Consider the following 26,506-nt stretch of genomic DNA (forward strand, 5'->3'; position numbering starts at 1 on the left):
TTGAAGTACACGGAAATAACACCCTCCAATTCTGATTAGCCTCTTGTTTATACCGCATTGTGGGAAGCTGAGGCTGCACTGGCTCACTTAACCCTTTTGCTGGCACGAATGTTGTAAGTCCTGTGTCCCTTGGAGAAAGGAAGGAACACCTCCCTCCAGAGTGTTAGCAAGAGGCAGAAGTGATCCTGCAAACTACCACCACCACCATGAAGACATCAAATGCTCTTCTTTTCATCTTAGTCCTGCTTTACATCAATGCCAGCGCACAATGGCCTATGCACACAGTCTGCAAAGAGGACAACCTGGAAATATATTACAAAAGCTGCGGTGAGATTTTTTTACATTTCCATTTTCCTTTCAGCTGCTCAGCAGAGTTGTTCTTCTATGCAGTGAGAGATGCTTATAAAGCCAGGCAGTGAATGGAAGGGTTACACTCTCAAACTTCCACTGGGTTTCACATCTAAAATATTTTTCATGTTTCAAGTACAACTGGTTTTGGTTCACACACACACAAGCCTAACTGTATTTAGAAGATAATAAAGAGGAAATAATGTAACTTAATTCAGAATAATAAACTGCTGTGAAAAACCCAGTTTAGCATGAAAGAGATGACTAAAATCTTTATCTTGAAGTTAGGTTAAAAAAAATATAGGAAGACCCTAGGTCTTTAACGTTTTTTACCCTTGGTATGAAACAGGCTCTTCAATGCACTGATCTGCTGCTTTCCTAATGTGCGATGGAAATGTGGTGATGTGCTTTCTGTCCTCCCACTAGGAATGACAAGGGACCCAGTGTGACAGTGGGAAGGATTCATGTTCTCTGCCATTGCCACTGTGCTTAGTGAGACTTCAGCAGCGGCCCTTACCAGAGGCATTTCCCAGGGATCACAGGGTTTTGTTTGTTCTTTAAATCTGTAGAGAAGAAAAGGAGCAAGCGACACTGGAATTGACTGAAAATTAATTCACTGAATGGTGCCTGCTTTCCAACTCTTGCTTTGCTGGCCGTGTGCCTCGCCTATTGTGCTGATCTGCTTTACAACTGGGACAAAGGGAATTAGATTCACAGACGCCTCATTCATTTTCCACACGTGATTTGAAAAGCGATTCATGGCAAATGAGCACCCTAGAGTTTGTTTTTCCAATTCATCCAGTTACAAAGGGTTTTCCCGGGGGCTTTTCCTCTCCTGTAGCTTTCATGCGTTTTTGCACACCCATTAAAATAAAGCCAGTGAGGGACAAGAGAAGTAAATAAATATTTGTAATGCTATTCTTTACTGGCCTGCTCCCAGGGGACTAAAGTCAGGCTTCAGGTTCTATAAATGGGTGTAAAGCATTAAGAAAATATTTAATTAGATATTGAATACAGACTTTGGTGTTGCCTTCATTTTAGTAAAAATTTATTGCGTAAGAGAGTTCTGTTCCCTCAACAGGTCTCAGTCAGCATGAGATGCCTTGACACAGAGGCACAGGCTACACTCTGAGTGAATTCAAAGTATGATGAATTTGTCTGCTGGCATGTGCCAGTTAAATGTTGCTTCTTACTGTGCACATCACTGGCCTGGTTAACAATATACATTTGTTTAGAGTCATTTGTTTCTGTCACTTCCTTTGGTTTGCCATGAACAGAAAGATAAGAGGTACATTCATTCAGGGAGAATTCACAGCTAGAGAAGCACGAGCCAGAGATTATAAGGTCAGGTCCCACCACTTAGAGTGGTCTTCTGTTCTCCTGGGCACAGCTATGGGAGATGAAAAGATTACATAGATGTGGTAACAATGCAAGAATTAAATAAGATTCCTTGTTTGAAGTCAGGTTCTATTCTCCCTTACTGCTCTGTCAGATTACAGTTGAGGCAACTCACAACTGCCATCACAATGTCCTGCCTTGCCTTTTTCCAGAGGCTATCACATGTGTAGCATCAGCCCAGGATACACCATCTGCATTGCTGCTGATGCAGTTCATAATCCAGCAGTTTGCATAAAGGAGAAGAATTTAAGGTGCTTGGGGTCAAGCCCCACAATCCACAGGTCAGGAGGATCAATCCAAGTACAGTAGTCCACATCTGCTTCAGAGAAGACCCTGTCCTTACTGAGGTCACTGGCAAGCTGACAGTGGTGCACAAGGTGCTGATCACCCTTTCAGGAGAAGGGGAGCTTTCTCCCTACCTCATTTCACTGTAAGCCAGAACTAGATGGGCAGAACATAACTCCATTTTCCATGTGTCCTGCCAATTGTTCTCACCCAGGAGGACACAGACTTGTCAGTGTTTGACAAGATCCTTTCCCATCCAACCTTCCCATTACAAATTTGTAACGGCAGCAACCACAGAGTTGATATTAGGCAACTTCCCACACTCTTTAGCTATTTCAGAGGAATACTGCCCCATATGTCCCTCCAGTCTGAGAAATCCCTTTGGTATTTCCTGCACCACTGAAGGTATCAGAGGATATCCCATTTGGAGGATAACAGGAGCTACAGTGAAGTAACAAGTACAAAATCTTAGGTAAAGGATTGCCTGTTGGCTTCAAGAGGGTGAGGATTTCACCTCTAATGTTGTTACTATAGACTCAAGGATGCTATCAGGGAATTAGGATTGAATCAAGTAAAATATAAAGATGTTAAAAGATTTTTTTATCAAGTACTTCACAACTTGTTTCTAGAGCTTAATGTCCTCTCTCAGCAAATTATTAGAATTCAGTTTGAGCATTTAAAGAGGAGCCAAGTACCCATTTTTGCTTTGCTGTTTAACAGATCCTCTCCTATAATGCAGGAAAAATCTGACTAAATTAAAAAATATGGGCTAATATAACTGTGATTAATGCAACAGAGAAATTTAGATGGATAATTGAGAAAGTGAACCCATCTCCTGTACCCAGAAGTAAGTTGCAATTGCTGGTCACAAGCAATTGTTCTAGCTGCATCTTGGTCCTGTAGGATGTAAGATACAGGCATGCATCAGGCCCCCAGCCTCAGCCCATGCTCTGGATCCTTTAGAAAGCATCCCCATTCCCACTCAGCCACATCAGACAAAATGTTCTGTAACCAGGACTCCAAGTCATGCATCAAAAGAAGGGGCTGGATAAGATCCTAGTGATTGGTATAATGCAACTGTAAAAAAGAAATCAGACAAAAAAATCTCAGCAGCAAGTCCATGGTAAGAAAATCAAGCTGAGAGGCAGGTGGTCTAAAAGTAGAGTAAATAGACAGTGTTCTGCCTCCTCTATGTAACCACAGGAGACATAACACCGAGACAGCCTCTAAATAGCAAGACATTTACTACTAGGGCCACTCTTCCTCCCAGGGACAAGTGACAAAAATGAAGGAAGATCTCAAATGACCACAAATCACTTTAGAAACCTGGGCAGAGATCCTGAGATAAAAGCAGCACAGGTTAACATCTCTGACTGAGAAAAGAGAACAGTAATTGGCAAGTCTATGCACAGACATGAAAAGAACCTGCTACATAAATGGCCAATTTCTACCCCTTTTAATTTCACTGTAATAATGCTTTTGATCTTTCTAGCTACATTATAAAAGGCAATTGTCTGGGAAGGGAAGGGCAGGTAGGCAATGGTAACAAAGTGCCCTGGGCAGATTCCAGTGTTATTTGAGTAATAGGCATCCACTTGGAAGTGCAAAGTGCAATGCAGTCAGAGACAACAGAACATAACTCCCTAACACGTCTACCAGCACCTGCTTCTAGATCATTCATGTAAAGCCTAATTGTCTTAATTAGCCATGAAAAAATTCTTAGTATGTAATGTTCAAATGGGACCCCCTTCATAAGGGAAAGCAGGTGATTGCTCCTGCAGACACACGAAAAATATTTTCCAACTATTTTTACAGCTCTTTCTTGAAATGTTAGGTGGGTCTGTATTAACACTTTAGTGCTTAAGAATGCCTGCTTTTGTTTCGATCAGCAAACTTGCTGATTATTTAATTAAATTATTTAGATTAGGACCTGGGAGATCTTAGAGCTGCTCACTGCCTAACACTGTAGGCTTCTTTACAGTGCAGAAACAAACACTGATAAGACAGAAGGTTCTAAAAAAGAGTATGGACACCATCAACCATTAAGGACTCTGTTTTCTGTGCACAGGAATAAATAACAGGGAATTTCAGGGAGCTCTTCAGAAGAGCCAAAGCAGTAGTATTCAAAGATGACATCTTCAGAAATATTCCCTAGACTCTATAAAAGACTGCTTAGACCACATGAGGTTTTTAAATATAGACAAACATTTTTTTTCCCAGTTTATATCTGATTTTGTTTTCTTTTTCTTCTGTTTTTCACCTGAAGGAAGGTTAATAGCCATTAAAGTTTCAGGAGAAGGAGCAAACAGTCAGTACTCATTTCAACCTCCTGAATTAAATATGAAATTGGCTGCACTCTTCATAAGTTTTATGTCTGTATATCTACAAATTTTAAAATAATATAGCATATATAGGGATATGGGTAAACGTTTGCTATAATTCATGTCTTCTGCTAGACAAAGAGCCAGGGCAAGCTGGTCATCTAGGAAATTATTTTTACATGACAATGCCTCTTCCAAAACAGAGGAAGGTCATGCTGAACTTATGTCCAATGAGCTCCATGTTTGCTTGCACAGTTCTATGTCACACTTGAAGCAGTGTCATTTCTATAAACCTTTTTCCTGGCCTCCAGTGGCACAACAGGAGAGAGTAGCACTGCCCACTTCAGTACACACTTGCATTAAATTGCATTCGTAGATAGAGGAACTCTCATTTTTTTGGCTTTTCTTTAAATGTGTGAGCTCAGATTTGGACCTCTGTCAAAATGGCCCCTTGAACTCAACAGGGTGTAGAACCCACTCTGATCAGACAGTGCATTACAGACATGCTCCTGTTAAACTCTGTACTGAGGGAACTTTTCACTGCTTAAAATAAAACAAGTGGAGACAGAAACCAATTAGCTCACAATTTCCTGATGATTTGTCAGTCCTTTCTGAAGAGTTTCAGGCCTACTAGGGTCCCCCTCACACACTCATTATACTTTCTCCTTCATACTGAGAGATTAAAGATACTATTTTTCTTAAATTTCACTTGTTCCTTTTTTAAAAATACAACTGTAACATCAGATGTATTTTTAAAAATACACCTGCTCATTCAGCAATACCAACTTGTAAACAGTACTGTTAAATTGGTGTTAATTTTACAGCATATCACCTTCTGTTCTCTATGTCAACCAGTCTAACTATTCCTTTTCCCTCCCTGACCACACATTTATATTCTTTACTTAAAGGATGTAAGTAATCTGATAGCTTCAGCTGGGAAAGAAAGGTCTGCAAAAAGTTCTCACTCATGCCACTTCAGGGCAAAGATTCTTCCAGACACTTGGTAAAAAGAGGTTCTTTTTCCATTATTCTTTGGATTTTTGGCAGACAGATTGAGCCAGATGCTTCTCTTGGACTTATTTATTTTTTTCCCTCAAACAGTCTCCAGCAATTGCTTCTGCTTCTAAATTATTTAAAGCCACACGACACCAACTCCCCTCTGATTTTTTGTTGCATAGATTGCTAATGGGCAAACAATCAAAGAACTTAAGAATTCCACTTGAAAACAATTTTTTGTGTGTTTACTCTGTCCAAGCCATCTTACTGTCATAGCTTTGCTGTTGAATTCATCTGGTATAACTTATGTATTCCAAGGGGAAGACCAGATGTGTACATGTATATTTCTGGCACCAGATCCTAACAAACTGAAACTATCATCAGAATCAAGGTAGCATAGTTATGAGTGTGCATGCAAATCTTTTTTTTAAATTTTTGTCCCTCCATGAATTAAAACTATCCCATCTATTTCATCCTCCACACCTCATTAGAGGATTTAAACTTTCTTTTTTCTATGTGAACTCTTGAGGTGATTCTGAACATCATTTTGCCCTTCGTTCAGGTGAGGAGAGTACTTAGTAAGTTTTAAAATGTAAATGACATTGAGGGGCAGGAGACAATTTCATACCTCCAAGGTACTCTGGCAAAAACATTAGATTCAGTACCTAGACTTTAAATCTTTCAGTAAAATCAATATTAATGCTTTCAGTGAGACTAGTAGTGGAGAGAATTAACTTCAGCTGAACTTCTCCCACCAGGATTTGAATTCTCCCATCTAATTTAGTTCTCAGTGGTTTCCTCACAGAGCCAAATTCTTCACCAAATCAATTAAGGTCCTGCACCATGGACTGCAAGAGGGTTGTTTATGTTAAGCACAGACAGCCTCTCCCGCTTATCTACAGCTGATAAATCTAAACTGGTTGGCATGTTTTCCACCTACTCACTTTTGCCACGTCTTTGGTTGCTGTAGCCACTGAGTCACTCAGGTAAATGTAAGGATGGGTGGTAACAGTTCAGAAAGCAAGCCACAGAAAATTATGTTCTATCCTTTGGAAAAATATAGGAGAGACATACCTAAAAATGGTATATTACATTGCAGTCAAGAAATACTTGGGCAAGGAAATATTGTCATTTGCTATTGGACACTGAATCTGAGTCTATGGAGGGAGCACTCTAATACACTAAACAGGTGAGTCACAGCCATTTGACAATTTGGTAAAATTTGAGATTAGCTCCTGTATTACATAAAGCAGAAATTATCAAAAGGCTGCATAAAGTCAGGTGTAAAAACAAACCACAGTTGATGACGAGTGCTCGTATACAAAGGTTTCTTTGTAAGAAGAACCTTTCTATTGCCTCTAAGCAATAAAGCATTGCTGCGCTTTCATGACATCGCCACACTTTCTTGACATTGCACATCATCTCATCTAAAGCTGTCATCAAGGCCTCAAAATATATCTGGACCCTATTATTCTTAGAGTTTAGCAAAGAAAATAGAGGCAGGAGATCAGACACTCACAGCAATTTAATATCCATTGGGAAAAACATCCAAAGTATTCTAAGAAAAATTAACACCTCAAAATGAAAAAACTACATCAGCATTATTGTGTGTTGGTGTCACCGAACCAACTTTAAAAACCAGGGAGAAACAGTGGCGATCAGGGACAAGATGCCAAATGCCCTTTACAGATTCACCACATACCAAATCAAAACCCTTTGGTCTGTTCCAGATGCTGCTTTTAGACTCAGGAGAGCCTCTAGTTGCCAAAAGATAGCATTTTGAAAACTACCACATATTATTTCAATGCTTCACTTTCCTCTTCACCTGAAGATGGATGGCTCCTGTTAAATGATCCAGCAGTGATCAGGCAGGTGGGAACCCAGCTAGTTTCCTCAGCAGAGGGAGCATGCCATTCCAACTGTAGCTTACTGCCATGCTCCTGTAGTGGATTTAAACCCATCACGGGAAAATGGGAACATTTAGCCTATTTATATGCTGCTGATTACTGTTCTGTATAATCAGCGGTGTAGCTGCTCTCCCAGAGCATGGCATGTGTCTGACAGCAGGGCAGTTTCCAGCAATGTTTGGTTCTATTTCTGACACAACTCTGAAAGTCTGTTGTGAATCCCCAGTCATTCTGGCAAGCACTGATGTCCAGAGATCTCAGTCTCAAGTAGGGCACTATGAAAAAATTATTTTAAAAAAAGCCAACACATTGAAGAGGGAAGAGACAGCTCTGATTAGGAATACAGGCAGTTACTGTAAGGATTTTATTAATCCAGTGCATGGTGTTTTCTTACCAACAGAAGAACAAAGACTTTCTCTCTCTAATACAGTCCCTGCTGGGCCCAGATTAATGCAGTATTTTCTTGTTACACTACTGTAGTTGAAGCCTGCCCTGCCTGCCTTTCTCTCTCAAGATAACTAGGACAAACCAGGATTATCAAGTACAGATCTATATGTGCTATCTCTCAAAGCCTGCATCTTTCGGTTTTGTCCTCTTAAACAGGCCTGGATAAAGCTTTGTCATACCACACAAAGCACAGAAACTCCCCTTTCCCAAATACTACCTCTGGCAAAAGCAAGGAACGAGCCTTCAGATACTGACCTCCCCTCAAGCCTCAGCCAACAGCTCTAACAAGCTTGCTCTCAGGAAAGGTGGTTCAGGCAGGAAAAGGCAGGGAGACTCAGGGCATGTCTTTGACAAGGCTGCTTGATGCATGCCAGTGACACCCCCATCCCCAAACATGGCCCTGCACAGGCAGAGAGCCCCTCACACCTTCTTTCTTCACAGGGGCTTCCCTCCACCTCATCACATCAGCCTGCTGCCGGAAAATCTCTTCCTCTCCTCTCCACCTGACATTTGGAGAAGCCTTCTAAGTTACTGTCCCTTAATATTTGCACATTTGGACATTATGTACACTTCCCAATGAGTTTTATTTGAAATATCAAAAGACAAAATCTTTGTCTTTTATTTAAACTAACTTTGTGAGGCACTTAAATCACCTTGCTGCAAAATTAAGGTCACAGGCATCAGCCAGTAATGCCTGTGCCTCAGTCTAACCAAGAAATATATAAATGCTCTATGCATTACCAGTGTTCAGTATTTTTGGGAGAGGACTGGAAATTATTTAACTTGTATAAACTTTTTTTTAAAGTTACATTTTAAAGTTACATTTCTTTTGCTAGTGTCCTGGGCTTTTTTAGTTTATAGATTATACTGAAACCAAATCTTCAGGTTTCCCTCTACAGCCATGTAGGTTTTATCAGAAAGGAAGCAGAGTTATTCACTCCATTGGACATCTCCAAAAGCTTTGGAGGTTTGGGTTTAAGCAACCTCAGAAACCACAAGTTGATAGTACTGTTTGCAAAGGGGAACTCCCACAGTCTGTAACCCCAGGACATTAAGGATACAAAAACTCTAATCTTCTCTATTCCTTCTCCTCTATGTTGCCTAAACAAGCCAGAAGAGTTCAGGTGATAAAACATACAGTGACTTCTGCAAATGAGGCCAGAGTGACTGAACTGAACTAGGCCAGAGTTCCAGTCTGAATTAGGCAGGAGCCTGGAGCTGGTCATGGCTAAGTCAAATGTCTTAGGATGAAGTATTCTGAGGATAAAGTAGACACAGCCAGTGTGAGTCTCACAATTTATTCTGCTCTTCTCTGAACAGAGGGTCACTCTGCCCTTCCCAGTCACATCTGGAGGTGGCAGTGGCATGCAGTGAAGGCAGGCCTAAATGGAAGTTCATTAAACTGAAGGTGCTCAGGGAAATGCAGATGCATAATCAGAGAGCTGCTAATTCACCTGATGCTTCTTCCTCAGTAGCCTATAAGTAGATTCCAGTGTCAAATATAACCTTGAGCATTCAGGTTAATTTATTTAAATAGGCATTAAAGGGAAATTGTTGAACGAATACATAAAGTCTGAAATCCCAAACAGTTCCTCATTCTTTCCCTTTCCTTTCATCACCTTGAATGTTGTAAAGACTAATGATTTAATTTTATTAAGAGCTTTGAAGGTAAGGAGTATTGGGTAATTGCTAAATGTTTCTTCCTTGTGCTAATTTGCATCTCCTCTAGCACCGGCTTGTCCTTACCTGACCCTAGCCAAGTGCAGTTGTGCTATTTCATTCCATTCTGTGCCTTATCTGCTCCTAAAAGTATTATTTTGAAACACCCAAAGCTAACCAGTTTGAAGGGTCTTCTTACCCCTCCAAGGCTTACAGATGTGGACTTTTACAAGCAAAGCTCCTCTGCTTGCTGCTGCTATTCACTCAAACAACTGATTTTCATGCTCATATGGAAACAATGTGATTTTAGAGCAGATTCAGAAGAGAGGAAAACCAGTACACGATAGTAAAAAAGATTAGGGGGGGGGAGGGAAGAGGGGGGAAGGGAGAGAGAAGAATAAAAGACAGAGGCTGTTGAACACCAGCACAGCAAAATTCCTAGAACAGGTGCTTCCCATCTGGCCATGCAGTTTCTGTAATGCCCAGTTAGTCATGTAGCAGCTCAGGCTCTGAGGGACATTGCCACAGTGGGTTAGCACATTATCATTCCCAGCTGTCCACTTCATCCTGTGCTCTGGAGATCCCCTCCCAGGAGGCTGTAAAGGCAGCCCCAGCTCACAGCCCTGTGCCTGTGTGCACACCCATGTTCAGTAGGGGCAGGAGCCACTGGCCCCACAACTGCAGTAACCAGGGCACAAAAGGGACTTCCCACCTGTTGTCCTTGTCACTGAGGTTACACTGCTGTAAATATGTCTGAGCCAATCTACCTATGAGCCTTCTACTAAGAACAAAAGCAGGGGGAAAAAGCTCTAGAAAGAAGAGTTCAGGACCTCATCTGAGCTTCTAGGCTGTACTACACACACCTGCTCAGTCTCCTAAGAGAAACCCAGCCAAACCCATCACTGTGAGCACCTCGAAAAGTAAGTCAGGCTGAAATCTTGCACTGTGGTGCCAGTGCATGTGGAAAACCTCATCCCAAATCAATATAGGAACAGATCTTCACCAGGGTACTTGGGTAAGGGTGAAATAGGTGGTGGGATGCATGGGCTCAGCTGCCACTAAGCCATGTCAGGGGTGATTGGTAGCAAGATGCCAGGTACATCCCAAATTCACCTCTCACAAAGCAGGATTGTACTACAGAAGTCAGTCTTCAGCGAAAGCTGGACATTCAGTGCTAGATACAGTTGGGAGCTCAGCCTCAGGCACAGCATCAGGTTCAAATAACAGGTCTGGAAAATCTTGGAGTGCATGGACGGTTCACAAAGCCAAAGGCTTTCTCGTTTCCCAGAGCAGTTGCCCAAAATTAAGTATTGCCTAGAGAGAAACTTGAGTCAAAATTCTGCTTCCAGACACTTTTCATGCTAGCTGTAAATATGTTGCAGCCTAAGTCCTTCTCACTAGATACACAAAAAATGCCCTTTTCCCCCTCAGTAAGCAGATTTTCACTGATAAACCTCAATGTGTTTGCAAAATTTCCAACAACATTTTGAGTGTTGGTGATTTATCAAAGCTGAACTGGAAAAGCAAAATTCTGCAACCAGTTAAAGAGTGTCTAGCTTTAATTATGGGAGAGGGAACAGATTGAAGGGAGTAGGTGGAGGGAAGTCTGGGAACATACAGTACTGTGCACCATGAAATGTTGCAGGGAAGTGGAAGGCTGAAGGGCAGCCCCATGTATTTTAGAGATCTAACAGTAAATGTTATTGCTCTGCACATGTGAAAGACATAACATGTATTTTTTTCAGTCTAACCAGCTCACTTCAGATTGAAGCAAACACGGAAGAATAAGTATTAAACCTCCATAGGAGACACACAGTGACTCACAGTCGTACATCTGAGATGAAAAACAAAAACGGCAATTGCCTTGAGTTGCCTTGGCCACAGGAGGCACTCCTCACGATTTAAGGAAAGAGGGGGATCGCACAATCCCTTAGTGCATAAAGCCCAGCTGAATTTACAGATTCCTTCACTTGCCATGCAGCTAAAACCCAAAATTCATTAGTTTTGTTACAGTAGCAACGTTTCTCCCTACTTGTTTGGGAATCCAGACTCCCCGGCACCATAGCTTTAGCAACACAGCCATTCTTTCAATTGATTTCAGCAGGAGGTACCCATATATGCCACAGTATCTAAGATTGCAAAATTGGATTGCTAATTCTGAGCAGGAATTTCCAAAGAGATGGTCAGAAAATTAATTTGGGTTCTTTTACCAGTGGAAAATTTTACATTTGTCAGCAACAGATTAACAACAGAAAATTCAAGTGCTCCAATTCACAAATTTTTCTGGAATTCCTCATGGGAGTGCTTCCGCACTCTCTTCTTTGAGGACCAAACAGCACCTCCTGGATATGTCAGGATCCTATGCTGCATCACAAGCAGTGCAGTAAAAGACATCCATGGCTACAATGCACTATGAAATGACTCATCTGTCAAAGGACCTCAACCCATAGAAATAAACAGACATCCAAACTAAAATTACCCTGAGATCAGGGTCATTGTAAGAAGCTTTCAAAAAAATCTTGGTTTCATAAACATACCCTTTCCACTCAGTGCTGAGAAATTTTAAACTAAAAGTTCAAATTCTAGCTCTAACACCACAATTTAGTTTGTTCATTAAAGTACAGCCTTTGAAAAGAAAAGGACATTATGTATGTTCTACTGCCATGTTTGACCGTACTCCCTCTTGAAACTGCAGACCCAACAATTTTAGTAACTCGACAACCAGCACTATTTGTAGGCATCAATGCCCAAATTGCTCTGAATCTGAGCAGCTGCTTCCTGAATCTTATCATCACACCACACACAAAACAGAAACAAGAGGGGCTCTAGCAGAAGTCCAGAGGAATGCGGAAGCCAAGCCCAGAAAGATGGTAGAAACCAGAGGGGAAGCAGGAGTAACAGCCCTGGAGAAAAGAGAAGTTTGACATGCTTTTCAGCTGGAGCAGGAAACTGCTCTCCTAACCGATTCCAACAGCTTCTGAAGTTGCAAAAACAAAGCTGGAACTGACAGGAATAAGAAAAAAAGAGGAAAGACAACCCTCTGACTGTGGCCACATTTGATAAACAACTGCAGGCACTAACTTTTTGTCCTAAGCAGATTATGCAACTGCAGAGACTGCTTTAGTGGTGTGGAGGACAAAAATCCAGCACAAGGACACAGAGCTTTAGAAATATCAGTTCTTTTTATCTCCCTCCTTTGAACAGTCATTTTAACTTGCCCAAATTAAGGGCTCGGCTGTTAGTGAGCCCACACTGATAGTCTGTGGGCTCACAAAGCCTGGCTTAGTTAGAGCCCTCCAGGTCCTCTCAACACTTTCATTCATTCTGTGATCTCCTCTAAGCAATCAGGTTTTGGTCACACAGGCTTGCTGATTGCCAGCTGCTAAAGCTGTGGGGCACTGCTGCTAAAACAGGGTTAGACTGTGGGGATGCTGGCTCAGCCTCACAGAGGACACTTGTGACTCAAGTTTCACCACAGCATCAAAGGAAAATTCTCCCAACCTGTTATTTTCAACTCAGTGAGAAGATTAGTTCAAGCAACAATAACTTAGAAAGAGAACTCAGTTCCCAAGTCTATATTTATCACTACCAGATCTGAGTAAACCAAGGAGCCTATGGCTGCTTCTGCACATGCCACAGCTGCTTCTCTTTTTTCCACAGAGAACTACGTTGGATGAACAGGCTGGCTGGAAAGCCATAATGAGGGACAAAACTATGCCTAAAGCAAGTTTGAGGCTCAAGGTATTTTTCCAAATTGGCCAAATCTTTCCCCTCCTGCCACAGCTTTGGAAAACAATTGCACATTCTATTGGTTGTGGCAGCTGAGCTGTCAGTGGTTGCTGCTGCCTGTCACCAGAGAGTGACATGTCAGCAAGCCTTCAGGCACAGCATCGGATCTCATGGAGGCTAGCAAAGAAGAAGGTGGAAGTGGTAGGAAAACAATTATGGTTTTACAAGAGTTTTAGAGCTTTTTGCAGAGAAAGGGATACTGCAGGAATTGAGAAGAATCACGTTCATGATAATTATCAGTAAGAGGGCTTCCTTTGGCCCCACAGCTCTACTGAAGTCTCCCGGAAAAGGAGAAATGTAGAATATTTTCTGGCTTAGAAATATCACAGGATGATGGACCCAGAAAAAAAAGTGCTGCAGTATCTCATATCTCACTTAACACAATTTCATTTTCAGTTTTGGACTTTTCATCCCACTCCAGAATTCACTTTCCTAAATCAGCTTCACCAAGCCATCTTGTGAAGCAAATTAATTAATAAACATCTTCATAACCCATTGCTTCTCAGTGCTGAGGAAGGAATGGCAATGTGCAGAGTCTGGGAAAAGCAGTTGTGCTGAAATTTCACCATTGAATAAGTATTGGCTATCCACCATTGTGGAGAATTTTCCTTCTTTGAGTTTGGTTAATTTTCCCACACAGTAGATTCTAACCTCACACAGGTGAGCACCTGAGTGCACTTCAGACTGAAGGGGCAGGAAGGACACAAGTAGCTATTGAATGCAGGGCATGGGAGCGCTAAGCACTTCTTGGAGAACTTTTAAGAAATATGTAATTTGTTTTTTATAAAATTTCTATATTTTATATATTATACATACAGTCTCAATAAAGTATCTCATTAAAGATACAACTTGTAACCCACTACTTTGTGTCTTCAAACAGATCCCCAGCAAGATTTTGCTCTCAGCATTGACCATTGTCCTGATATTGCAACCCACACCTTTAACATCAGAGCTGCAGCAGTCCTAAGTAAGTGAATTGCTATTTTCTCATGCTGTACACAGGTAATTCATGTGTGAGTGATGGTATTAAGTAAGCAAGGCTTACAATCTCCTATAAAATACGAATGGGCTTCATTTCTTCGAAATTTCAAAACCCAGGCAGGGTTACAAAAATGTCAGTTCTGTTATCAGCTTGGCCTCAGACTACATCTGTCACCCTAAAGAGGTCATATCAGCTTTCAGCCCCTATTCTGCTCCTGCTCTTCATTTGTACACATGGAGAGCCAAGGGGGGGCTGCTCTAGAGCTCATCATCTTCATAGCTAAGTCTTCTGGGGAGAGTCTTGCTGACTCTTACACACATTATTATGTCAGTACCTCACCAAACTTCCAAGGCTGTGACCCTTGCAGGTAGGGGTCTGAATGGACTCCCACAGAGCAACGTGGGGATACCCCTCTGTCCCTCCTGGGTGTACAGAGAAGTGTTCTGGGAAAGTGCTGGCCTGAGGCAGCAGTCACACCATCAGTTTGACACCTGCACTAGCTGAAATTACACCCTTCAGCATTTGACTGATTAGCAATAAAAGGTAAAAACTGGGTGCCCACTTTAATATTAGCCATTGCTTGCTTTGTGATTTTTTTCACGGGAAAGTCACATCTTGTAGACGTGAGCCCAAGCTCATCTAGATCCTGTACTACCAGAGCATAAATATGAAAGAGCTGCTGTATGCTCTTGGTGTTGAAAATAAATTTGTGTGCCAAGTGTCTTTTAGCACCTGGGAATGCTTCCTTGCATGCAAAAACTCTCCCTTCCTGTCAGACATGTGGGCTATTTGTCCAGGGAGCATCAGTTTTCAGGTGGCTGAAAAGGTAAACAAGCCTGAAAAAAATCACACTACAGACATTTGCAAATAAGTCAGAGTACAGGACCTCCATCTAAATCCAGTAGCCTCACTGGCTCTGCCTGCGTCAGCAAGCCAAGCACAAGGAGGCAACCTCCTAGAACTGCCAAGCTGCTGTGCTGGTCCCTGGCACAGGTTTGGCTCAGGCCAGTTACTGTTTTCCCAGGCAGCAGTTTGAGGTCACAGGGTGCTCCCAGGGGCCCATTGGATATGATCCCTCTGCTAAGAACACAAGAAAAGTTTAGATATAAGGACGGGAGATTTGCTGCACCACTTGACCTCAGAGTCAGAAAATGGTCATTGAGCCTAGTTTATTTAACACTCAAGAGAACTGCTATTATGTCCCCTGTCATATACCCTGAAGGCCTAGAGACCTTTTCCTGAAGCCCAGATTTCTAGGTATCAGGAGTCCCCTGTGAAGAGAAAATGTCTAATGGCTCAAACAGCAGGGAGGAAAAAAACAGAATCTTTTTTAAAATAAAGTTAATCCTTGCACTTTCTCTGAGCTCTCTTTCTCTTTGTGTATAGGGCACAGCATCAAGGAGCTCTATGTCAAGCTGAACATGATCGTAAATGGAAGGACTGTCCTAACCTACTCTGAGACACTTTGCGGGCCGGGTCATTCCAAGCTTATTTTCTGTGGAAAGAAGAAAGGAGGTAATTTAGGTGGCACTCTCAGTGTTTGATGGCTACTGAATACTCCAAGCAGGATGTGCCTGCTGTGCTGTTGACTGCACCAATACATTGTAATGTTCTGTTTACTTCACCAGCATGTTAATGGTGACAGGAATGCAGTAGGACAGAGACATTTTAATTTAAGGGCCTGCTTTTCCCCCCAACCTGTTTGCTTGCTTTACTTTTAATCACAGAATATTGCACACCCCTGGGATTTCAAGTCCATTAAAAGTAACTGTGGTTATGTGACCCCCATGCACCAGCAGGGAGGTTCATAAGCCCTATTTAGAGGCACGTGCTTGTCATGTGAGCAAGAAGTATGACAAAAATAAAGGCTACTTCTGTAAAAGAAATGGCTGAGCAAATAAACAACTATTCTGAATATGTTCTTCACTATTAAGGAAGTCATACCTCCTGTCCTTAAAGGCAATTCTTAAATCACTTTATGAGGAAATATGCTTGAATAAGGGTATTTGGAACAAGATACTATTTGCTACCATCTATGGTTTGCATCTTTCAGTTCAACATGTGCCTATGCAGCAGTCAGATGAATTCAGCTCATGCCAGTCACACTGCCAGCTGGCAAAGACTTGCTCTAGTTGGTTTAGAGTGCTATTGCTTGCCCCCAGAAAACCCCCCAGGCATCTTTGGGCCCAGGCCAGCCTGGGCACCTCAAGGCCCCTTCTGACACAACCCAGGCTAGGTAGTGCCAAGTTAGCTGTGTCATGTCCAGAAGAGCTGTGGTCATGCTTCTGGACTGCAGTAGGCATGTATCCATTAATTTTTAAATCACCCTCATATCATGATCATCTATTTAGGCTGATTTTATAAAAAACCAAGTAGAGCCACAGAGCAGTTTGAATTGTCAGAGCACCAGCTAGTTACAGAAGCTCTGCTTTCCTTGAGTCACTGACGTCTTCAAGCTGATAACACTGCAATAACTCATGTGCAAGGGCCATGAGTTTAAAGACCATGCACAGCAATACTGCGAAGACAGTTCCTGGAAAATTACTAAGACATTTCACACTGCACAAAACTATCACAAAGAATAGTAGAGAAATGCTGCATGAGCAACCAATTATGTAAATCATGTAAGCCAGATAGACAAAAAAATTAAATTCAGAAGTTTCTTCAATTGTGTATTGAATCACAAGAGGAGAAAACCCACCCACAGACCTACTGAAAAACTATCTTATTCTGATGAAGTACTTAATAACATCCTTCAGTGAATACATTAAGGAGAAGTAGAGTTAGTCCTGAGCTGAGCACAAACTGCTATTCACTCATTAAGCTAGAAAGCCAAAACCTCCTGGGGTTTCCAAGTCTCTTAATCTTAAACTGACAGGCGATTGTTTCTGTTAATTGAAGTACATTATGACATAAACACATAGTTGGTTGTTTGAATAATACTATATATCTTCATTTAGAAGTACCCTTACTTCAATGCAAAGACATCTGCCATGCACTTTTTAATATACACCCTCTCATCCAGTAGCTGTTTTTATTTAGTAATTAAGTCACAGTGGGAAAGAAGTGAACTTTCTCAGGTTCAAACTGAAAATGGGTTATTTCTTAATTAGTTGACAGTTGAATCTACCCCATATTTTAGGACAGAGAATTGAGCTGAAGACAAATTTAAGGCAGTTCAGGCATAATTTACCATATTAGCACAGCTGTAAATCTGACCTAATGCCTGTGCAGGAAGGACAACTTGTGAATGGCCAAGTATGCAGACTAAGGCACAGGAGAGCAGAGAGCCCTTTCAACTGAAGCTTTTCATGGAGAGCCCCTTTTTCCCTGTTGTATGGGCAACATTTCCAACATCTGGCCAGACCTGACCTGAGTTTAAATGTAGTTTCACACAGAATTTGCTTGCCTTTCATAAGGAGGCCAAAAATTGCCTGCCCCTCCCTCTCCCAAAATTAGACAGAACATCATCCTTCTACAGGTTTTGTTGATCCACTTACTTGTGGGGAAAAGCAGAGCAGAAGTTACAAGAAAAAGAGAGTTTTAAGAGCCGGATGTGGCAAAGTCTTCGTTATTTGAGGGAAGTTTACTTTTTTCTTTATTTATATTTGCTCTCCTGTAATGCTACATTTTTTTCATGACTAGAAATACTCTCTGTGCTGGAAAGACTTAAAATAGCTGGAGATTTCATGTTCATCATAATCATATAGTATTTACTGGTTTTGTTAACCAAAGGTCATGTCTGGCACTGCTCACTCAGGCTCATAAATAGGATTCCAAGATCTTTTTCTTTGAGCTATGTGTCTGTTGTGAAGTTGTTAGCTCAAAGTTTGCAAGGAAATTTACCATTACCTATTTAGGAACAATAGCAACAAAATTGCTAAACTCTTTGTGGCATAACGTGAACTCAAGCCTTCCTCTTTTTTAGTAGAATGTGCTGGTTATTCCCCATTTCCTCCAAAGAAAACAGTTACGTAAGATTTAACACATTTCCCAATGCAATCACTAAAATCGGAGTGGAAGATCTACCAGGGTAATATTAAGCAATGTGCCAACAACAGCTTGCAGGCTTAAGCAAAGCCACCTGACAAAAAGATAGCTGCCTCCTCTGCAAATTTTCTTTTGCGCTCGACTGACATAGGCACCATCAGAGCACTTGCACAATTCCTTAAGCACACACCCCAGACCATAGAGAAACCCCCACCTTGCTTCAGACCTTCAGTCTTTTACATTATTGTCCCTTTCAGTAGGTGTTACAGTGAGCAAGTTTCTAAAACAGCACTTGTGAATAAAAGTAGGGAACATAACATGAATTAAAAGACTGGCTATCACATTAAGAATGTTGGTTGCTGTTTCTGAGAAAGCAGCTATACCACAAAGCTAGGTCTTTGGGCTGACACACAATGCCATCTTGCTTAGCCCCTTCACCTCACCTTTTCCTCACCAGTAAGAGAGCGAATCTTTCTCACCTGGCCATGTATTTACATATGTTTTTTCCCAATCAACTAGACATCTATAGCTGGCAGTTATTCACATCATTCCTACATCCATAGCACCCACAGAAGCTTGTGTCAGTTGCATCGGTGCAAGATTGTGTCCTAGAAGAACTCCAACATGGAGCATTGAAGTTCTAAAAATATTTAAAATATAGAAAAAGGAAGAGGTGGGTGCAGATGTACAGGGCCTTTATATAGTATAGGAGTGTGAGAACGCATAAAGATTTTCAGTGAAGGGAAGATTTGAGAAAGACGAGTGAGAATTTCATTATAGGTGTTTAGTCAGGAAGGAGAGGCATCTTCATGACAAATGATAACTAGTAATTTGAAGTAATCCTCAGGAAGTTCTTACTCACACATTTGAAAGCTCTGCCTCAGACTGGAAACTACTAAAAGCATGCTCACTAGCAATGAAAAGGGCTAAGTCCCTTTTGGTAGAAACAACAGTGAAAAGCTGATACAGTAGTGTATCACCTTGATTCAGTGGTACAATATAAATATTTTCTAGGCAGTTCTACAGAAATCACTTTCAGATAAATCTATAAGAAAAAGGGCTGAAAGCAAATCACTGATGACAGCATCCTTGACAGGCACCATAAATTACCAGCAGACAAAGGGGAATATTTAATTGGAAAATCGCACTCATAGTTTATGCTCTTCCAAATGTGTGAGCATTTTTTGCAACCGCATTTGGGCTTTTCTCTAGGAAGACCATAGAATTCTTTCAATAAGATAGGCTCAGTGTTTGTGACAGTTATACTTACTGCAGCAGATGTGTTCATCCTCTTTTAATGGAGGAATGTAAAAATGTATGAATATGTAGAGAAAAAATGCATAATCAGGATGCTGTGATAAACTGCAGTCCTTCAAGCCTTGGAGGATGTTTACACTTCTGGAATTATAGTAGAAATCCCCATGCAACTGGAACACTGAATGGTCTTTGAAAAGCCTGATCCACTAAAGTTTCCATGGTCCAAAGTGAATATCAATGATAAAATTCAGCAGATTTATGAATCCATTTCCTGACAGGTCCCAACTAGCTGAAAATGAAAGCTGCCCTTGCTTTCCTATTAGGACATACTTCCAAAGCAGCATAGTTTCCTCCTCCCCATTGAAACCAGGAAGGTTACAGAAGTTTTCTAAAGAACTGGTTATAGAACACAGAATTGTTGAGGTTGCAAAGTCATCTAATCCAGTTCTACATACTTCAAACAGGGCCATCTGACAGCCAGTTGCCCAGGACCATGTGCAGGGTAAGGTTTTTAGATATACCTAAGGATGGGTGCTCTACAACCTCTCTGGGCAACCTCTGCCAGTGCTCACTCACCCTCACAGTAAAAATAAAGTCTTTCTTGATGTTCAGGAGAAGCCTCCTGTGTTTTAGTTTGTGCCCACTGCCTCTTTGCCCTGCCACTAGGCACCAGTAGAGACAGCCTGACTCCATCCTCTTTTACAACCTCACTTCAGGTATTTGTACATATTAATGTGCTGTCCTCTAATGTTTTTGTTCTCTAGGCTGAACAGCCCCAGCTCCTTCAGCCTCCTCATTGGAGAGATGTTCTAGTACCTTAATTATATCAGTGGCCTTTCACTGGACTTTCTCCAGTACCTCCATATGATTCAGCTGAACCACTGCAAAACCCCTGTTTAAAAAGAGCTAAATAAGGGTAAAGCTGAAGCATAAAGCAGTAAATGCAGACTTCAAACTGGACAAGCAGCACCTGCTGCTCCACATTTGAAGGCTCCCTAAAAGATAATACAGCCCATGACAATGATTTCTTTGATAACAGAGCAAACATAGCTACAACATATCAGAGCAATCAAGGAAAACTTCTCAGAGTGGGCTGAGGCAGAGCCCTGAGACTGCATTCATCTAGTTACTTTATCACAGTGAAGTATGTGGGGAAAAATAGCTTCTACCTACACTAGATGAGAGATTAGCATTGCCATAATTTCAGAAGCAAATTTATGGCCTGATGACACCTACTTCATTTTAAAATACAGGCTTTGCAGAGCCTGAATGCTGCATCTATGTTTTTAGATTCTGGATGGCTTTCTGAGAGCCTAGATGAGATCCTAACAAGCCACGTGATCCAAGAGAAGCTTCCATGTCCCCACGCAGAAGGGCTTTGGGTGATTGTTCACAGCCCAGTTTCCTCTCCACCCTTCTCTGCTGTCACCCAAGATTTGCTAGGCTGTGAGTTGGCTGAAGAAAAGGTAGTCCTGCAAGGCTCTCTGCTGAACAAAAGGACACGCAAAGCACGAGCCCCAGCACTGCATGGCCCACACCACCCTGAGGGGGCAGCTCCCAATATGTCTTAGATCACATTGACACACACAGCTCCCAGGGGAGTCACTCATCATTATGCAGTCTTCAGTGCCTTTAATTCTCATTTAGAGCCTATTAAAGCTGTGAACCAAGAGGTGGGCTGTACTGTATTTTTAAAATTTTTGAGTCACTGCTCACTGCAGTGGAGATGTGTCAGACTCCTGGGCTCTGGCTTCATGCACAGGAGCGAGTGGTGATGGCGACAACTCTCTGAAAACAACAAGACTTCTTGCTGTCCACGCGAATTAGCCAGGGATGCAGAGGGGAATGAGTACAGTACAATTGCTGTAGCATAGCTGATCAGTTTGAGATTGACAAACCAAGACATACTTATTCTGTTCTCTGTTTTGGGATTAGGTTTTTCAGGGCAACACTAAGTTGTTTTGCATCTTCTCCACCTCCCAGGATCATCACGGAATTACATGAAACAAACTTATCACCAGTGTTCTACACCTTTGCATTAGTGAGATCTCAGGTTTCTCCTTTTCCTACTTTATCTTATTGTCATGATTGTTTCATATAATTTTGTTACAAGACTAACATTTCACATAATTTGTGGGAAAAACTTTTGTGGACTGTTTTCCAAGTCCATGCATGGTAAGATGGACCATACAATCTAAAGATGTTACAGAGCTTTTATCCAACCTTTCACAAGAAACAGTTTAAACCAACAGAGAGACTAGACTAAAACTCTCTAGAAGTGACAAGCATCAAAATGCCAGCACATACTCATATAAACACGATTAAACACTCCTCTGTCACTGTCAAAGTAAGGAATATTTCATGACACCTACAAAAAAGAATCCTTAAACAGTTCTTAGACTTTTCCATGACTTGTGTGGGGCAAGTTGTGCAAGAAATTCTGAAATACTGAAACATCTACAAGTTTTATTTTCAGTCAAGTCTGCACAGTTTGGCCCAGTAAGCTATGAAGAAGTAGGAGGAACTGCAGAACAGCTTGCTAATTCTCTCCATTAATGCCAAAGTTGCCCTTTCTTCAACAGCCAAGAGCAAGCATGCCTTGTACGATTAGGGAGATGAGGATTGGAAGGTGGAACTCCCAGGCTCTATTCCAGTCACCAACACGGTTGTGATGGCTTTAATACCTCATGTAACTTCTTGCTGAATGCTCTCTCAGCAGAGAGACAGACATGCTTTTATTACTTTAAAGTCATGTTCAGCAAGCAGTCAGGAGTCCACACCTACAGAAATACTCAGTTCAGATTGGTTTTTCTAAAAGTTACCAAAACAGTACTGTTTGACTACTACAGCTGCAGGTGTTTGATAGTTCATGCTGAAGGACTTGAGCCTGGCAGTCTCCCCCTCCCCCTCCCCTTTCATTTTCAGGATGTGTGATGACATAGGTATTCCCACCCGGCTGTGCAAAGATGTGCCCCTTTTCCATTCACATGGGCTGCAGATGCTGCTTGAGCCCAAGCTCTGCCTTGCTTTCCCTATAAGGCAGTAGACATCCTGATATTTCCCCCAAGGGGGCTGTTGCAGGACTGCGTATGGAGCATTTTGCAGTTCCATAATACTTGACACTGGAGGCTTTGAAATGCTGTTACCAAAAAAGCATATATGATCAGCTGACTTTTTCCATCCCATGCTGCATGTCTAACCATCCATCACCTTTGTTGCTTTCCAGAACATCTCTCTTATGAGGGGCCAGTCACACTGGGAATCAAAGAAATCCCTCAGGTAAGTTGGTTGCAGCTGTGTTCCCAAGCAGAAGGGCTTCCCAGATGAGGTATGGTCAGAGGACTACCAGCAATCACCCCAGCACATTCCAGGCTTCCCCAGCTGGCACACTGGATCTGATAGTGTTTTATATGAATAATCCTCTTCAACGTGAAATTAAGTGGCTTTGCTTATAAAGAGTTACAGAGGCACTACTATCCAGCAACAAAGTTTTTTTTCAGGATAGCAGATGTCTGTACCAGCATTTAGTCAGACAGCCATAGAGTTCTTTAGTAGGCTCCCCCTCTCTTACTCTTAAAATAGCAAGAAAAGAAGCAGTTCCAGGGGACTCCCAAGAGACCAAGGCTGCAATTTTGCTCAGCCCTTAGTGAACTGAACAATTTGGAGAAGCCCATTCATCCTGTCTGGCTATAAAGGCATTTTAGATAACTACTACAATTTAAAGTGTTCCACTGTACGTACATGGTGTCAGGCAGAGAGACCAAGGTCTCCTAGGTGGCAACTGAAGGTACAAGTTATTAGGCCAAGAATACTTTCTCTGAATTTATGGAGCCTTAAAATAAGAAAATAATTTCTTAGGAATGTGAGAAAACAGGCAGTACTCTAGATGCTCCTCAGAATTTCCTGGTCATCCATTACAGATGCTTTTTACTTCACACACAGCTAAGTCTCCTAGAAGTTCAACCAAATCACACTGCAAAAAAAAGATAGATTCAAATGCTGAATGCAACAGTCTCTTAACTGGGCACAGCATGAAGATATATTTGATCAGTACATAACAAAGGATTTTTTAGAGACATACAACAATGAGACTGGATTGAAGGGAAGAAAGCAAAGTCTTTGATTATCAAGGCATCTTGTTGAGAATGTAGCAAAGAAAGGATCACAGTCACCACTGAAAAAGCATAGAGTTCAGGTGGTCAGTCAAATACCCCTTAGATTTACTTGGAGAAGCACAGCATGAGCTCTCAATTCTTCAGCAGCAGACATAAAATATATGTCAGAGGCTCAAAGATGAGGTCTGGGATCTGCTCAGTATTGGATTGCTCCAGGCAGGAAAAGAAAACAGGATCAGAACAGGGATACAGAACAAAGACATGAGTCCCAAAGAACTGAGCTTGCCAAGACCTGCAGAGGTGATAAGGATAGCTGGCTTCTGGGAAGATCGAGCCTCCTTAAGTGCTACCATCTCATATGTCTCAATCTTCCTTTGGTGATAGCAGCAACCAGGGCCTTCATTTTCCCAAAGCTTTCACACAGGGAGCTGGACTCCCGTTATGCAGGCTGTTATCCCACCCTAACCAGCCTGCTTCCCTAAAGGCTATACCCACAGAGGCTGTGTTGAGCATTGCCTTTTGATGTCTCACACAGGACTGCCTGAGCTCACATCAATCATCATCCTGCCCCAGGAGCAGCTTTACTAACATACTTGCGTAGTAAAGCCTCAAGACAAACTGAAGAATAGGTCTTTAAACCAAGCAGAAGCCATAGAAACATGCACACAGACCAGTAAAACTCCAGTTCTGGGCAAATTAGCTGAATTTTCAGCTAGTTTCTGGAGCCAGAAACTCCAAGACTGATCACAAGCCTCTTTTAATAACATTTTTCACCACAAGCAAAAAATTATTCTGAAGGAGAAAAAAGAAATCTAACCACTAATAAGCAATGGAAATTAGTTATTATGAAGTCTCTTCCGTGAATTAAACTATAAGCTTTTAGAGAGTTAATATACTTGTGAGAAAAGGAATAGGAAGCCTCTTTTGCTAATTAATCAATCAGGCAAATAACACCACAAAAAGGAATTATTCCATACAGCAATCATCTTCTGCTCATTGCAAAGAACAGCCTCATCCGAGAAGCCTGAGGGGTGTTTGCACACTCCACACAGGAATTACAACCAGGCTCTATTCTCAGGAGCATGTTGCCATTGGGCCTCTCTCTAAATTTAGGTTTTACTCTTGAACCTCTCTATGAGGACACAGACCAGGTATTGCTTTAAAAATCCCATTATAAAAGGCAAATGCCAAGAAGCCTGACTCATTTCAGCCATGTCTCCTACTCCATAGCCAGAAAGGCTCTAAACAGGGCAGGAGCATTCTGTGGTTCAAAGCGAGGAGGTCACTGCTGCCAACCTCTCCTACCGCACATTTTGCTTCCCCCTGTGCTCCAGCAAAAAAATCCAGAAATAATTACTGCAGAGCCAGCAATATACCAATATGCCAGTGAATAAATCTAGTTCACCTCTTCTTCCAAATCTGTTAAAGCCACCTTGGTCACCTCCCCGTACAGTGCTTCTCCAAGTGTCTGGAAAGAGCAATCTTGACCTATACAAGATAGCCATGGCTTCTTTAAGGTTCAGATATTTTTTTTTTGTAATAATATAAGTTCTCCCCAAAGCCTGAATTCATACTTTCAACTACACAATTGGAAATCAGACTACTTCTTGTTTTATTATATAGGAATTCATTATAGATTGAGTCATCTATACACACACTTCCCCCAGTGCGTTCTGTTATAAAAATTCATATCACTAACACTGAACAAGATCCATGTAAGAGAAGTGCCAGAGAATTGACCACCTCTTTTTTCCAGTTACTAAACAGCACAGGCCATATTGTGCTTGCTTATAAGAATCATGAGAACTTACAGATTTACGTAATTTATAGATTTGAAGAGATTTTTTAATGCAGCAAAACATTTCATTCCCCTTGCACTGTTTAATTTTCAGTTTGTGCTGTCAGCATTGATATCCCTGAGGAGAGTATTTTGGCAGAAAATATGGGCACATCCTTTACCACCTCTGAAACTTTTGGAGAAACTTGATGGGAAAAGAATTGTTCTGTTTCTAAAAAGAGGAGTCAGAAACTTAAGCAGTTATACAGTATTGATGGCTAATCTCTTGCTTTGCATTTTTCTCATACAGGGAGATTACACTATTTCAGCAAAGCTGACAAATCAAGATCACGTCGTTGTCGCTTGTGCCGATTTTACTGTGAAAAATTATTTAGACTATTATTAGCAACAAACCGATTTCATGAAAGCTACAGACTACTATTCAAGTCAAGTAGGCTGCTTGCATGCTACAATGATTCTGAAGAAAATAATCCTCACATGGTGATTCTCATGCTGTTCCCCTTTATAAATTTGCTATTTTCAAGAAGTTACTAGATCCTCTAGTGGTAATTTTATCTCTAAACGCACACTGTAGCCTACTTTTTTCTTCTAATATATACAGCTGTAAAAAGAAAGTATCCAATACCAACACTTTCATCTTAGGATGAAAATAGCATGAGGCAGAACAGGCGAGAGCCTAAACACTTTTTGCAGTAAGTTATGGAGGCATCCATTTCTAACACAGGCTAGAAGATGACTTTCACATATATCACATATTATGCAGTTACAGAACTCAACATCTTAAATCTTCTCTGGAGCCTGTCTGGAGATTCCACTAGCACAGCTTTTGTTATAACTACAAAACAAAAGGAAATAGGATGAACATGCCTTTTTTCCAGTGATCGATGTCATGTCACTGGATTCATATCATTCTAGTCTTATGGAGTCTACCTGGAATTTTTTGTTCTGCAATGTCTTTTAAGGGATGCGTGAATCATTCTGTACTTAGGCTATGTGCTCTTCTTGCTTCTCAATAAATTCATAATGAAAGGCTGTTTTTTCTCATTTTTTATCGTGATTTTCAGATCTCTCCAAACTTTAAGGGGGGAAAAGGATGATGAGGGAAACAAGTTCAAAGAGCACATTTTAAATATGAAGTATCAGTCACATTTACACATATTTTATATTCACAGAGGAAAAATTGTTCCTTGCTTTGAAGCCCCATGAGAAGTAAC

The 26,506-nt window shown here is 41.4% G+C and overlaps 1 protein-coding gene across 1 annotated transcript; it reads left to right on the forward strand.

The window, feature by feature from the left end:
• On the forward strand, nt 1–26,143 carry LY86 (lymphocyte antigen 86). Its single transcript, XM_054285162.1, has 5 exons — nt 1–327; nt 14,031–14,117; nt 15,519–15,647; nt 22,606–22,658; nt 25,582–26,143. Exons 1-5 carry the CDS (start codon nt 207–209, stop codon nt 25,675–25,677), a joined length of 486 nt encoding a protein of 161 aa, XP_054141137.1. The 5' UTR covers nt 1–206; the 3' UTR covers nt 25,678–26,143.
• The last annotated feature ends 363 nt before the right edge of the window (nt 26,144–26,506 follow it).

This window comes from Melozone crissalis, unplaced genomic scaffold (genome assembly GCF_028551555.1).
Source record: "Melozone crissalis strain CALT ecotype California unplaced genomic scaffold, PUWL_Pcris_2 ptg000042l_1, whole genome shotgun sequence".
Taxonomy (NCBI): Eukaryota; Metazoa; Chordata; class Aves; order Passeriformes; family Passerellidae; genus Melozone; species Melozone crissalis.